Source organism: Leptonotus elevatus, chromosome 20, assembly GCF_054856555.1.
Source record: "Leptonotus elevatus isolate MCC_2025b chromosome 20, RoL_Lele_1.0, whole genome shotgun sequence".
Classification (NCBI taxonomy): domain Eukaryota; kingdom Metazoa; phylum Chordata; class Actinopteri; order Syngnathiformes; family Syngnathidae; genus Leptonotus; species Leptonotus elevatus.
In genome coordinates, this window is record NC_141258.1 from 9,475,691 (window position 1) to 9,491,066 (window position 15,376).

Genomic DNA, 15,376 nt, shown 5'->3' on the forward strand with positions numbered 1-15,376 from the left:
TCACATCTGCATTTCTCTGCTGTTCTGTCTTCAGCTGCTGAATTTGTGTGAGGCAGACGATGCTACGCTGATGAAACTGCCGTGTTACAAGAGCCTCCCCTCCCTTGTGCCCCTGCGCATTGCTGCTCTCAGTGAGTCATGTCATCGTATAGGGGTTCCTTGAAGGGTTTGGACCGATTAGGCCTCGAGTCAACTTGGCTTCTCCGCGTCAACGTTTGAAGTCAACTAATTGCTAATTGTTTTTGGCACACTATCTGCAAACTGGCCAATTTACAGAGGACTTGCGACTCGCCTGTCTGCTTTATGGAGCAGCGAATTTGTCCTGCCGGCAAGGCGACACTGCCTCGGCTGCGTGAGTCCAAGAGTATGTAAAGAAGCCGCTGGTTGATGAGAATAGCGTTTGGCATTGGTAGCTATTCCATTTGCTGCTATTCTTAACTCATTTGCTCCCAAAGACGTACAAATACGTTCTATTTTAAATGTTGTAAGTGTCCCAAAGACATATTTATGTTTTTAAATGTTTTTTTATGCAAGAGCATACAGAAAGCTTTGATACAGCCTCTCAACTGCAGAGAATGTTTGAAGAAATGGTTGTTATTGAAAAAATGGCCAGCAGATGGCAGCAGAGCAAAAGAGATCAACCAGGCCATGTTGAAAAAAGCTCATTTACCCACAGTTTTAAACAGATTTGTGAATAATGATGAAACTTGGCTCTATTCTAATGCTAATCTGGAAACAGATAGAACTATACTTTTTTTCCTTGATGAAAGAAGAGACTGATCTTTCTTTTGGTATGTTCCATGTTTTTTATAGCAATAGAACACAATATTCTGTGGGCCTTGCAAAATCAGTCAAAATCCAGTAAAACAGCCAGGAGTGAAGAGGTTTGCTTCAGTAAAAATGGCTGGGAGTGATTGAGTTAAAATATACATACTGGGTACTGGCACAAAGTGAAGCCCATTTTCATTGCCCAAATTTGACCTCTATTAATGCATGGGCTACATCTGTGCAAAGGAGCAATAATAAATGTTGGGGGGGACTGATGACTAGTTGTAATCTACAATTAACAAAATAGCCTGGAGTCCACAAGTTGTTTCATGTTCCAAATACCAATTGCTCTGAATGTGTTACCTATGTCCAACATGAAACACTAATGCCACCTAGTAGCAGAAAATTACCTCAACACAAATCTATGACTCAATGTTTCACACTCCTTTTGTTTAGTGTATATATATATATATATATATATATATATATATATATATTTTTTTTTACCTTCACAACACAACCCTTCTTTCATATCACAACAAGCACCAACAACACAACCCTTGTAGCTTTACAGCTCAGTGTCATACGACTACACTATGCTATAAGCGTGTGAATGAGACCAGTAACATAGTCACTTTTATAAGTCATAAGAGGCTTTGCTGGGAAAAAAAAATATCAATGATAATGATTAATCAACATTGACTCGACTTTCATTACATTATAGTCGACTACAAAAAAAACTTTAGTCATTCAACCTCTAGTTCCACCCTTAAACATATAAATGTATAGAATTTCTGTGCTGTCTTCTTAGATGCATTGGCCGCCTGCAACTACTTGCCCCTGTCCAGAGAGAAGATCATTGCCGCCCTGTTCAAGGCCCTCAATTCTACAAACAGCGAGCTTCAGGAAGCAGGGGAGGCATGCATGAGGAAGGTCAGTACAAAAAAAAAGTTTATTTTTTTATTTTTTTATTCTCAGCCTCATTTGTCAGGATTGTATGTTTTAGTTGTTGTAGTCTCTCAGCCATATTGAATATAAATCTCCTGCTAAGTCGAAACCTTGAGACCCTCACGCACAATATTGCTCTTAACTGGAATTCAACACTGTCCTCGAGCTGTGAGGCGTTCTCATGTTTTTTAATGCAAATAGTTTTAAGAAAGTATCATTCCTGCACCTCAGCGGCTTCTACCACATTTCATTGGCTGCCTCACTCATGTCATTTTCCATTGCAGAGATCATTCATTCATCCATCTGAACTTTTCCATGCTTTATCAGACCAGCCAAGTCCCCTATTTATCAAATGATCCATACCATGAAGAACCCAATCCATTCACCCCAGATGCTCTTTGTCCCCTTTCTCCTTCAATTTCCGTGCCCTTCATTTTCTTGCTTTACCGCCATCACTCTCTATCCTGTGATTCCCCACCCCCACTCTTTCTTTCATCTCTGCCCTGATAGCACTAATGAGCATTGCTGCGGCCCGATCAATACAGGATGGAGTGTTTGTTCTCTCCACTGAGAGGAAAATGAATGTGGCTTCCATGCATCTTTCTCTTGTGTGTATGCGTGCGTGCTTGTTTGCAACTGGCCCAGCTCGCATCTGGGTGTCCTTTTGTCTCAACAGTTTGCACTATGTAGTTAGAAGTTGACATTTTAGAAACCCTGACAAGGTGAGGGCCAATGTTAAGGTGAGGATTTGTAGAAGGGAGATCACATAATATGCTTGCTCGTTCCGCTCACAGAGATGTACACACTACACATTAAATATATTATGGGGTGACTGAAACATGTTAAAATTATAAATTCTGTCCTCCGTTGAACTTTTCTAGTTCCTGGAGGGCGCCACCATTGAAGTGGACCAGATCCACACTCATATGCGGCCCCTGCTTATGATGCTGGGCGACTACCGCAGCCTTACGCTGAATGTGGTCAACCGTCTAACTTCTGTCACGCGCCTCTTCCCGAACTCTTTCAACGACAAGTTCTGTGATCAAATGATGGTAAGGAATGCTTCTATTTTCATCAAACTTCCCGCTTTAAATAAACATTCATAGACCTTTTTAGACTAATTGGCTGTTTTTATCTGTGACTCAAAAACAAAATTTTCCACTTGAAGGTCATTAAAATGTTTAAAATTAGGGATGCAAATTTTACCTGTAAAGGAGCTGTGACACAATTAAGCAATAATAAATGTGATAAATATATATGTGTTTGTGGGGTCTGATGACTAGGAGTCCACAAGTTGTTTCATGTTCCAAATACCAATTGCTCTGAATTTGTTACATATGTCCAACATGAAACATTAATGCCACCTAGTAGCAGAAAATTACTTCAACACAAATCTATGACTCAATGTTTCACACTCCTTTTGTTTAGCATATATATTTTTCTACCTTCAGATGACTTTATTATTTGCCTACTATAAAATTACTGTTAAAGAACATCTTTCATATCACAAGCGCCAACAACTCAACCCTTGTAGCTTTACAGCTCAGTGTCATACAGCTACACTATGCTAGAAGCGTGTGAATGAGACCAGTGACATAGTCACTTTTACAAGTCATAAGAGGCTTTGCTGGAAAAAAAAAAAGATCAATGATATTGATTCATCAACATTGATGCACGATAATGCTATTTTCAACCCATACGATAAAAAAACAATCATTTAGAAAGTGCCGATGCCAATAAGCCGATAATTATTTTCAAAATAAACTTGAATACAAATATACTTTTGAGTCCTACTATAAGTGTAACATGTACAAATACATTGAAACACAGCGTAAAGCACCATGAAGCTGAATTTTATTGATCTCTCTGCTTCAAAGACAACCAGTAACTCATTTTTAGTTTGCCAAAACAAAACAGTCATGTTTTAAAAATGCAACAAAAAAATGTGTGGGTAACATTTTTGCGAGACACAGTAAAGATAGCCCACACTGGCGACTGCCATAACCGCTATGATGCATCTTCTGTGAACACGAGGTCACGCGCATTATGATGTCACAAATATGCAAGACTACCATATGAGGGGAGGGGTTGAGGACTTGGGCACAAGTTGAGCAACAACCACAACAGATGGACCAACATGGCATGTCTATTATTATCAGCGGATTTCTATTATCTGGTTTATCTGTTTGAAGTCAAATTAGTTGATAATTGCAGGGAATTATCAGCCACCGATATAATCTTGCATCCCTATTTAAAATCATTAAATGGATTTTGCTGAAATGAAGGCCTTAAATGGCATTAAGAAGCATAAAATTTGATTAGCTGATACACGCAGGAACATTGTTATCCTTCCCCCCAAAAAAATCTTACTACTAGGGGTGCTAAAAAAAATCGATGCGGCAATATATCGCGATATTACAGTGCGCAATTCTCAAGTCGATTCAATATGCTCAATAAAAATAAATTTTTGATGGAAATATTCAACAAAACGTTTTGACCTATGAATCGTGATACGAATTGAATCGCCAGGTACTAGGCAATTCACACCCCTACTTACTACATATTTTTTATTCTCTTTATTTATTGTTATTCTTATCTTTTATACACCGCTGTGCCCTGAGTGCTGCTGTAACAGCTGAATTTCCCATCTGGGGATCCTTAAAGGATTATCTTATAATTTTAGTGTGCAACAAAAGTATGGATTTATGTTTCTTTTCTATTTATTGAGCAACACTGCGTGCATCCATCTATGCATGTGTATCTTTTTGCTCGCTAACATTGACTGTCTGACTGACTTTTTTTTTTTTTTGTCTCATCAGCAACACCTGCGGAAGTGGATGGAGGTGGTAGTAATAACACACAAGGGAGGCCAGCGCAGCGACGGAAGTGTGAGTATACACGCTCAAGATGAAGCTACGCCCACACACACGTATCAAGTTCTGAAAAGATTCTGCAGACACGAGACTTCAATACCACTGACGTTGACGTACCTCCGTTGAGATTTTGTTTGAATCCAGTGCAAAAGGAGCAAGTCAATACAGCTGTCAACACGATCTGTCTAAACCTAACAGGAAATGGCACGAAGCTTAAGTCGCATGTAGTCAACACATCTTCTGCACGGCCTTTTCCCAGATGGGTTGTGAGTGGCCATATTACAATCAATGATTAATTAGGCGCCAGGCTGGCGGTGGTAGGCCCAGCGCTGCGTCTCCTCATTATCTTCCTGACAGATAACCTTGTAAAGGCAAAGAAAAGGTGAGAGCGTAACGTGGAAAAGCCTCTCTTATGGAAGTAAAACCATTTCAACTGTTCATTTCGTGAGAGTTTCGATTTCCCCATCTCGAAATGCTTTGCATAATCACATGCAAATTAGCCCCTTTTTTCTTCTTCTCAACCCGACTCCTTGTCATATACAAGTTGACAGTCAGCTGTGAAGTCGCAGTAAAAAGCCAGGGTCATGTGGTCAATTAGCCAAGCCTGATAACGACAACAACAGGATGATGAAGGATGGCGCGAAACTGAGGAGAATGAAAGGGCTATAGAACGACTGTCTAGTTGACTTTTTGACCGGAGAGGATGAAATATCTTCATTGGTGAACTTTTATCTCCAAATGTGGTGGGTTTAGTTTGTGTGCTCGAACAATCATCCCCGAGGTCGCACATGAAGGTTGCTGCTGCCTACCCATTCATTTCACTATTGTCCTGTCTTATCTGCTCACCTTCCTTATGGAACAAAGACAGACAACACTCAAATTGCATACACACTATTATGCTGACTCTGATCATTGTCTCCCATTCTGGTACAGCCTGCATTGGAGGGCTTTGAGGTGAGATGTGACCCGGTATTGCGCCCTGTCGGTGACGTTTTGAAGCTAACTTGAACCGATGTTGTGCCAGTGGTGCCAGTGAAGTTGCCCTTTGGTTTTGTGTCTATGTGTTTGTGATTGTCTGCAGACACCGTCACTTGTCACATTTTGATATTTTTGGAAGCCTCTAATTCCCTACTGACAACTGGCACCCCCCAAGAAGCTGACTAAAGTATTAGCAGTGGTTTTAAAGAATAAATACATTTAATGTCTTTAAAGTGTTTGTCTGCCGTGGCTTTGTAATTCAATTACTCATCTGAGTGTCTTTCCCTGTTGAAGTTATTTTACTAATTGATACAGAATGCATTTTTCATTTGACTAAAATTCATCCTTGATTTTTCTCAGTGGCTTCTGGTAAGAAATAAATGCTGTCCTGCACTGGCATCTACCAATACTTTGATTGATTCCCCTTTGTCTTCTTTTGTCTTTCCCTGACTGTTTTTGTAGGAGATGAAGATCTGTTCTGCCATCATTAACCTTTTCCACCTGATCCCCGCCGCACCTCAGACTCTAGTCAAACCTCTGCTGGAAGTGGTCATGAAGACTGAGAGGGCCATGCTCATAGAAGTAAGAAGCGCCAAAAATCGGAGACCATTTTTGCATCCTTAATTCTATACTTTTGTCCATTTTGTTCAGGGTTAGGCAAAGTTTTGTGGCCAAGAGCAAAAGTGATTTTCTTAAGGAATTTTTTTAATGGCGTGATCGGCCACGTCATTTGTAGATAAAACGCATTATTACCGGGTTACCGCAGGTCATTAAAAAGCATAAAAACAAATTTAATGGATTTTGCTAAAAATAATTAAGGCCTCAACTCATTTGCTCCCCCAAAAACGTATAATTATGTTCTATTTTAAATATGACCATGATCCCAAAGACGTATTTATATGTTTTTTTTGGGGGGGGGGGGGGTTATGCTAGAGCCTACAGAAGGCTTTGATGCAGCCTCTGAACTGAAGAGAATGCTTGAAGCAATGGTAGTTTTTACAAAAACGACCAGCAGGTGGCAGCAGAGTATAAGAGGGCCATGTTGCAAAAAGCTCTTTTCCCCACAGTTTTAAACAGATTTGTGAATAATTATGAAACTTAGCTATATTTTAATGCTAATTGCTGCAAAATAAAAATAGATAGAAATATAAAAAACTCTAATCTTTCTTTTGTATGTTCCATGTTTTTATAGCAATAGAACACAATATTCTGTAGGCCTTGCAAAATCTGTCAAAATCCAATTAAACAGCCGGGAGCGAAGGGGCTTGCTTCAGTGAAAATGGCTGGGAGTGAATTAGTTGAATAGCATTAAAAAACTTTGCATAGGACGTAGAGGGGCATTAAAAATGTAAACACAATTGTTGTTAATGCTTTATTTTTACATAAAGGAGTCATCATAACACAATTTAGCAATAATAAATGTGTGGAAAAAAATACATATATATGTATTTTTGAGGACAGATGACTAGTTGTAATTTACAATGAATAAAATGGCCTGGAGTCCACAAGTTGCTTTATGTTCAAATACCAATTGCTCTGAATTTGAAAAGAAAAATGTACTATTCCCATCACCAAGGTCCAACATGAAACAATAATGCCACCTAGTGGCATAAAATTACATCAACACAGATCTTTGACTCAATGTTGTATACTCCCTTTAACTATAAGTGTTAACTGTAACGTTATTAATTACTTACTGTACAATTACTGTATCAATTAATTAAAGATTAAACCACGTTTGTATTTGTTATATATGTATGTATTGTATATGTGTGCGTGTGTGTGTGTGTGTATGTGCAGTTTGACGTGGGCATTAAATTAGTTTTAAGTTTCCTAAAAAGCATTATATTAGATTTTATGATGAACAATAGCTTATTGTATTATCTAAATTCATTCTCGTATAAGTTCATTATTAATTCTAATAATTTAACCAAATTTAAAAAAAACGTTTTTCTCTTTTTCCTCTTCTTTCCCATCTATGCTATATTTCCACCAATCCAGGCCGGCAGTCCATTCAGAGAGCCATTGATAAAGTTCTTGACACGCCACCCTTCTCAGACAGTGGAGCTGTTCATGATGGAGGCTACACTTAACGACCCCCAGTGGAGCCGCATGTTCATGGTCAGACATTCGGCGCACTTTACAGTTGTCCCTTTGGTGTGCTTTAAGAGACATTTGCTGTTACAGAAGCGTTTTAGCTTCCCCACGAATGGCTCATAATGAGGAAGACATTAGGTTTTTCAATTCGTAGTATTCCATTTAGCGCCAAACTGAATAGGGTATCTTTTTTTTTCAGTTTTTTTTTCTTTTCTTTTCTTTTTTTACATTTTTGGATACAAATCTACTGTGTAGTTACACAATGTGGTTATGTCTATATGCAGAGTTTTTTGAAACACAAAGATGCCAAGCCACTAAGAGACGTACTGGCCTCCAATCCCAACCGCTTCGTCACCTTGCTGGTTCCTGCTGGCACGGCTGCAACTGTCCGCCCTGGATCTCCCTCCACCACCACAGCCAGACTGGACCTCCAGTTTCAAGCCATTAAAGTATGCCTGTTCCTATGGCAGCCTTGAGCGTAATAAAAAAACACGACTAACTTTTTTTCTTTCACTGTGTCTACTTAGATCATCAGTATCATCGTGAAGAATGATGAAGGCTGGCTAGCAGGGCAGCATTCGCTGGTGAATCAGCTCAGGCGGGTATGGGTCAGCGAGGCCTTTCAAGAGAGACATCGTAAAGACAACATGGCTGCCACCAACTGGAAAGAGCCTAAACTGCTGGCTTACTGTCTGCTTAGCTACTGCAAGTACGTATATTGAATTTTATAATAATAGCTGCTTGTGATTTTTAATTGTAATTAATTTGTGATTTTTAATTGTAATTAATTTGAAATCTGTCGCGTGGGACTCTGGCAGCTCGAAAACCATTATTTTTCAGGGGGAATTTTTTCAATATTATTTGTATTAAATATTATATCGTTAACAATTGCCGTATATTATTGTTATTACATATTATATAGTTGAATATTGCAAACTACTACCTTAGTATCAATTGAATTGAAAGAATACAAAATAGACCAAATTTGGACATCAGAGGTTTCTGCCTTACAGCGAAGATATGGATGTGTTTTAAGCATATTATTTACAATACCATCATCATCAAGTAATATAACGAGCTAAATGAATTGAAAAATATGAATACGTTCATTTTAATTAACCAATTTCAGGAGAAATAAAGGCTAAATGAATGCAAAAAAAATGTTACAGGACTATTGTTAAATGCTCGGTTCAAGAAATTCAAGAAATGAGCCCGTACTTTGCTGCACCTGTGGTTAGTAATGCCTGAATCACGCTATAACCAAGAAGACTTGAACGTTTTGACGTGAGCCTCAACTACACTGGAGCGCTGACCTTCTTGACGCTGTGTCCCATCCAAAAGGCGCAACTACTCCGAGATTGAGTTGCTGTTCCAGTTGCTACGGGCCTTCACGGGTCGCTTCTTGTGCAACATGACCTTCCTGAAGGAGTACATGGAGGAGGAAATTCCCAGGAACTACTCCATCGTCCAGAAGCGTGCCCTGTTTTTCCGCTTTGTCGAGTTCAATGACCCGCACTTCAACGATGAGCTCAAAGCCAAGGTATGTTCATTTGCAGCCAGAGCAGAAAAGTCATTCATGGATGCAAGCCTGCTGCGAGCTGAAAATTCCTCTGTGATTCTGACATTTCTGTCAACCAGAAATCAGAATTGACAGGCAGATGGTGGCTGTCAACTTCACTCTGCTGGTATTTCACGTTAAAGCCCCAGCACACAACTTAAACAACAAAAATCACCCATTTGCTGTTGTTAAAGATCCATCCGTTTCTTATACAAACAGTATCCTTACAGGATACCTTTAAAAGTGTTTTACTTGGTGACTGAAAGATTACAGAAGTTAGTTCTGTACTCACTTCAGTTTTATCCTTTCTGAAAACCATTAATAATGGAATCTAACACATGTGGCGAACGCACACTTTGGAGAAAACAATTTCGACTACTAATTTGGTTTGGCTTAGGCTTGAAACATTTTTAAACAGCCTCACAGTGAATAATGCATCATCAATTATAAGGCATGAATTACGAGTTTGTCACCTCAGCTGACTTGCTTTGTTCTAGCCACGCACATAGTGTGAGCATTGGGGAGTTTTTTGGGGGGGGGGGGCAAGAAATTGTTTGACGGAGTCACAAAGGTCATGTTTTTTTTATTCTGCTTTGAGACACATAGAGGCACCAGAGATGAATGCTTGTGTATTCTCTACCTGGCATGCCGCTGCAAGCGTTACAATCATTCTAGCTGCTTTTTAATCGGACACACGCACGCACACACATTCACAGAGTTTGAGCAGCTGTAACAGGCATCGCTGCTGGCAGAGTGTAGCTGCAGCTTTGCTCTAAAGTAAAAAGAGGTCAGTGGGGAAGGTTTGCCCCTGGCCTGCCGAAGCCAAATGACTGTTTGGCAAACATAGATCTATACATATACTTAAACCACACATGGGTAATTGCACTCAGACTCCCTTTCCAGTGATAATGCTGCTGCTCACCCCAACCTGCTTATCTGATTCGAGTTTTGTCTCTTAGTTTGCAAATCTAGCAACTCTTCCATTGAATATTTTGCAAGCGCAATCGTCACCGTTTGAAAGAATGAGACAAGGCGTGACATCCTCTGACATTTGAATGATTGCCATAATGGAGCGTGTGTGTTCAAATGTTTGCATGAACGCGCATCTTTTGGTACTGCATCACAGGCATCCGCATAAATGTTTGACACAAAAGGAAATGAAAGCACGCAGAAAAGAAAAGGGACAATGTTAAACTATTACAATGAATCGTGCGATGCACAGACTGAACTCGTGCTGCTCCTCTTATAGTTAATTAATAGCTTTTTCCATGCAGGCCATAAAGACGTGTTTGTAACTTCCAAATTTGGGGTGTATAACTCAAGCAGACAGGCACACAAAAGCAAGCATGAAGTTGATGAAGCACACCGTGCTTGTTTCACCGTATGCTGCGGTGTGGTGTGGTTTTGTTCTTGAACATGCAGTGGCAAGCGTTGTTAGATTATAATTCAACTGCAATATGATGATCACCAGTGGTTTCGAACCCTTGTTGTGCCACGGACCGGGGAAGAATCTCCATCCTTATTACGACTGTTCACTTAGGTTTCCAATGTTTAAAAAAGTGTGTTTTATTAAGTTTAAATGTGTGGGTGGTTTGAAGATATTAAATATGTTATTTTATGTGATCGCTCAATTTTGTGCCAGGGTTCTTGACTCTCTTTAAATGGTTGCATGCTCCTAAAATTTGTGACAGTGCAAGTACATTTTTCATCTATTCGAGCCTGTGCGACTAGTAAATTTGCAGATTTTTTTTGTTTTGTTGTTGCTATTTTTCAATATGTTTTTGTTGCTAACAAACTCCTGCTCCACACTCTTATTTTTCAGTAACAGTGAAAATGAATGAGTGGATTTTTACTTTTCAATTCAAATTTATTTCACTTCTTAAAAAAAAGAAATGAAAGGGGACAGAAAGAAGTAAAACTTGTTATATCTGCCCTTGATCAACACAAAAGATAATCAACACAAAATTAAATGACAGCGAGCATGTGCTTTATAAATTTTTCCAGTAATTGTGCTTTTATACATTTTTTTTAAAAATTCAGATAGACTGAGATGATTTTGTTTTACAATCCAGATTGTTCCACAAACTGACACCTTGAGTTCAAATACATCTGTTGGCATTGAACCACTTCATAATGTTCTTAAACTATTTTTCTGTTACTTGTAATGCATTATATATATATTTTTTCCGGCATAAAATAAAGTAGTGTCATCTGCAAACAAAATTGTAATATCATTTACATAAGAAGAAAAAGTAGTTCCCCCAGTACTTTTTCTAGTTGACTTAGTGTGTACCCCTAAATTTTACTACTACGCCCCTAAAATTTCAGGTTAGTGGCCACTGTGTTCCCAGTAAGAAAAAAGTTGGTCTAGAGCCCTGCGTCCTATTATCACTTCATTCTTATTCATTATTCTGCACTGCACCGCTGATGATAAAAGGGGGTTCACTGTATTTAAAATCGCTCAAACAGTAACTCTGGGGCTACGTTCAAATGACATTTATATGAGTGCAACTGAACTGGTTGTACGGCTAAATTGTTTGCTCTCTTCCCGGTGTGTATGTGGACATAATTCATATTGTGCCATTTGTGCAGAACACATACGCACTTCAGAATATGGAAATGACATGTAACAGATGCGAATAAGATCCAGGCTACATGCACAAAGAGCTCCTGTGTGTGTTTATTTGCACAGAGTCGCCTGTAGGATCACTTCATCTAATTATGTCGCAAAAGTATCTGGTGACGGTACAGTGATTGATGTCAGAAAAGCTAAGAAATGACGGGGATGGATGAGGTTGGAGAACGTACTGGCGCGCAGTGCATTTTCCTCTGCGTCTTCATTCCGAGCTGCGTGTTGTGCATCTGCATTGGTATCCATCGCGGTTGCCTTTATGCCGTGCAGTATGTGTGCGAGTAATGACCTAATGGAGGAGGGGGAACATATGCTGCCGTGATCGTTCTTCACTGAGCGTCGCCCCGGCCGACTCAATGATGGATTGAATGGGAGGGCTCATTAACAGATAGCAGCTTCTTTAATAAATGCAGCCGTTAGCTTTATTGTGGGCGAGATCTTCTGCATTTCGCAGGCTAATCAAGCACGTTTGCTTATTGTGGCGACAATCCCTGCAGATTTTAGTGCTTCTCTGCAATTTATTGTTTGGTTATTTTTATGGTTTTATGCCTCACAGGCAAAGACTGACATGGTAGTAGGATTTACATTTTCAAGCGGTCTGGAAAGTATTAAATCGGAGATCTTATACTTCTAATTTTACAGCAATGAATGTTGTGAAGCAGTAATTGCTGTTGCTGTATTGAATTGAAGAGAAACTCTAGATTCGACTTTTATTTCTCCAGCTAATTAATTATTTTCATAATCTGATCAATTCCTTTATCCCTTCTCAGGAATGTGATCTGTGAAACCACATGAAGCTGATTTTATTGTTGTTTTCTCTCACTGAAAGGTTCTGCAGCATATCCTGAATCCAGCCTTCCTACACAGCTTTGAAAAGGGGGAAGGAGAGCAGCTGCTCGGCCCGCCGAATCCCGAAGGGGACAATCCAGAAAGCATCACCAGCGTCTTCATCACAAAGGTACGTGTGCACTGAGGCGCACCCTTGCATTGATTTTCTTCACATCAACAGTTTTTCTTCTTTTCTTTTTGTTCCCTCACACACTCAGCACACTTACTCTCCCACCCCTTCCAACCATTGCTCATCATTTAATAGCTTTGTCTCTCTGATTTGATTACTTGGATACATTTCCTCACATAACACACATCCATGCTACCTCAACGTCAACTCCACTGCATAGTCTTGTCACTCGTTTCATAATGCTACCCTTTTTAGCCTTTTCCATCTGTCTTTGATTGTCTTTACTTCCTCCAGTGATCCCACTGGTCCTGTTTTATTTATCAGACCAAACTATAATTCCTGGTGTAAATGTCACGATGTCGCCGTGTTAAAGGTCAATTTGTTTTTTGTGCAGAGGTACATTCCATCACTTACTAGCACCTGCCCTATTTTGGCTGCTCATGGTTTTCTTTGGAGGTTTAAAACTAATTTCCCCTGACAGGCCTTTGGTTGGCTCTTATTTGACAGACTCAGATGCTGATGAATGCAATCAAAGATAATTAATATTTGAACAAAAGGCGATTTACATTTATTTCGATGAAAGGTGGCAACTGGTGTGTACTCATTTTAATTTCTCTCTAAGGTCCTGGATCCAGAAAAGCAGGCTGACCTGCTGGACTCTCTACGAATATGCTTGCTGCAGTTCTCCACTCTCCTGGTGGAGCATGCGCCCCACCACATTCACGACAACAACAAGTCCCGCAACAGCAAGCTGCGGCGCCTCATGACCTTCGCCTGGCCATGCCTGTTGCCTAAAGCCTGCGTGGACCCTGCCTGTAAATACAGCGGACACCTACTCTTGGCGCACATAATCGCAAAGTTTGCCATTCACAAGAAGATTGTTCTCCAGGTAAGGAGGAGGAGATTTTTTCTTTTTTTATCTTAATGCTAACACATAATGTGAAACACTATAGACGTGCTAACGGAAAATAGCATCGATGTAATTCTAAAGATTAGCCTCTCTCCCAAGAACATTTGCATTAAGTCCACAGCAGGACTCCAACTGTGACCACGTGGTTTCAAATTCCAAGTCCTTACAGATGAGCTATTGCAGGGCACCGAATGGGATAGGCCAACTCTTTAAACATTTAGCATTTTTCGTTGTATAACTGCATTAGTTTGAATGATTTATGTTCGACTCCCCGAGCATTACTGCAGTGCAGTGTGAACTTGTAAGAAAAATCAACGCTGACAGTACGTCAGCCGAATGAAAATATGTTGCTTGTTGTTTTAGGTCTTCCACAGCCTTTTAAAGGCCCACACCATGGAGGCCCGTGCCATTGTCCGCCAGGCAATGGCCATCCTCACTCCAGCTGTGCCAGCCCGCATGGAGGATGGCCACCAAATGCTGACCCACTGGACACGCAAAATCATCGTGGAGGAGGGCCACACGGTACCGCAGCTGGTCCACATACTGCACCTAATAGTGCAACACTTCCGGGTGAGTAGATGCAAAAGGAACATAATGGCTCCAATTAGAGTAGGTCACCCATGCACTTCCACCTGTCAGCTCCTCACCAGTCCACGTATTGATGCTCAGTGTGTTCATCCATATTGGCTGTCGAGCAACAGATTCATTTTCATGTAACGTATTATAATCGCAATGGATGTGTCGCTGTAATTAACCATCTGTGTTCATGCCATTTTCGACCACACATTTCAAAACCTTTTTAGAGACAACAAAATCTCCCAACCATTCATATTGTATAAAAGCTGATAGGGCAGCTGTCACTTGTTTTCAAGAATTCATTACTTCACATGGTGGAAACTTCTTTTTTTTTTTTTGTTAGCTTGCCAAACATTAATTTTAATTTTTAATTTTAGTTATTTTCCTCAATATAATTCCCTCAAGGGGAAATTTAATTTGCACTCGACTTTATACTGTGTTGCACGCTACACAGAGAACAAGTTGACACACATTCAAGGAAAGATGAGAGGAGTACAAACAGTGCTGCACCAATTGAGCTGGAGGAGTGGTGTCAGTGCCTTGCTCAAAGGCACTTTGATAGTAGTCAGGAAGCAGAGTAAAATGTTTCCGACTCTAAATGATAGGAAAGCTGCTAAAAACTTAAGAACTTCTGCATTATTTGAAGCACTACTGGAAGAATTAATGCAATTTTTGGTGGTTGTTTGTTTATAAATCACATCATTATCATACCTTTAAAACCAATGCTGAACTTGCACCCTATTGATGGAGGTTATTGACAGTGGTCGTGATAATGGTACTCTGTACCCTTGCGGCTAATGTCTTGTGGCTGCAATCGCTTTAAAGCAGATACATTCAGAAGCGTGACCCATGAAATAACACCAGCAAAGGATCATTGACCCTTGTGTTAGCACTCCTCTTAAAACTTGATCGACACTTGATGCCGCCTCATTTGATGTTCCAGGCTTCACCGGTTCAGGGAATGAGTGACTCTGCAAAGTATTGACTTCTTATTTTTTCAGATTTCTTCTCTATCTCACTGACAGGTTGCTCTCATTGGGCTGGATGACTAATCTAATGTAATCACATCAGCATAATT

The 15,376-nt window shown here is 39.9% G+C and overlaps 1 protein-coding gene across 2 annotated transcripts in view; it reads left to right on the top strand.

Moving 5' to 3' along the window:
- The window catches only part of trrap (transformation/transcription domain-associated protein), a 76,790-nt gene that overhangs the window by 14,983 nt on the left and 46,431 nt on the right, over positions 1-15,376 (top strand). Inside the window, exons 28-40 of one of the 2 annotated variants that reach the window (XM_086064342.1) lie at positions 35-131; positions 1,580-1,701; positions 2,598-2,768; positions 4,536-4,604; positions 5,523-5,543; positions 6,030-6,149; positions 7,569-7,688; positions 7,949-8,113; positions 8,192-8,373; positions 9,006-9,204; positions 12,684-12,812; positions 13,435-13,701; positions 14,086-14,292. In XM_086064342.1, the coding sequence (XP_085920468.1) occupies positions 35-131; positions 1,580-1,701; positions 2,598-2,768; positions 4,536-4,604; positions 5,523-5,543; positions 6,030-6,149; positions 7,569-7,688; positions 7,949-8,113; positions 8,192-8,373; positions 9,006-9,204; positions 12,684-12,812; positions 13,435-13,701; positions 14,086-14,292 (1,869 nt within the window). The remainder of the gene's footprint in view (positions 1-34; positions 132-1,579; positions 1,702-2,597; positions 2,769-4,535; positions 4,605-5,522; positions 5,544-6,029; positions 6,150-7,568; positions 7,689-7,948; positions 8,114-8,191; positions 8,374-9,005; positions 9,205-12,683; positions 12,813-13,434; positions 13,702-14,085; positions 14,293-15,376) is intronic. The other variant, XM_086064343.1, reaches the window with a different exon arrangement.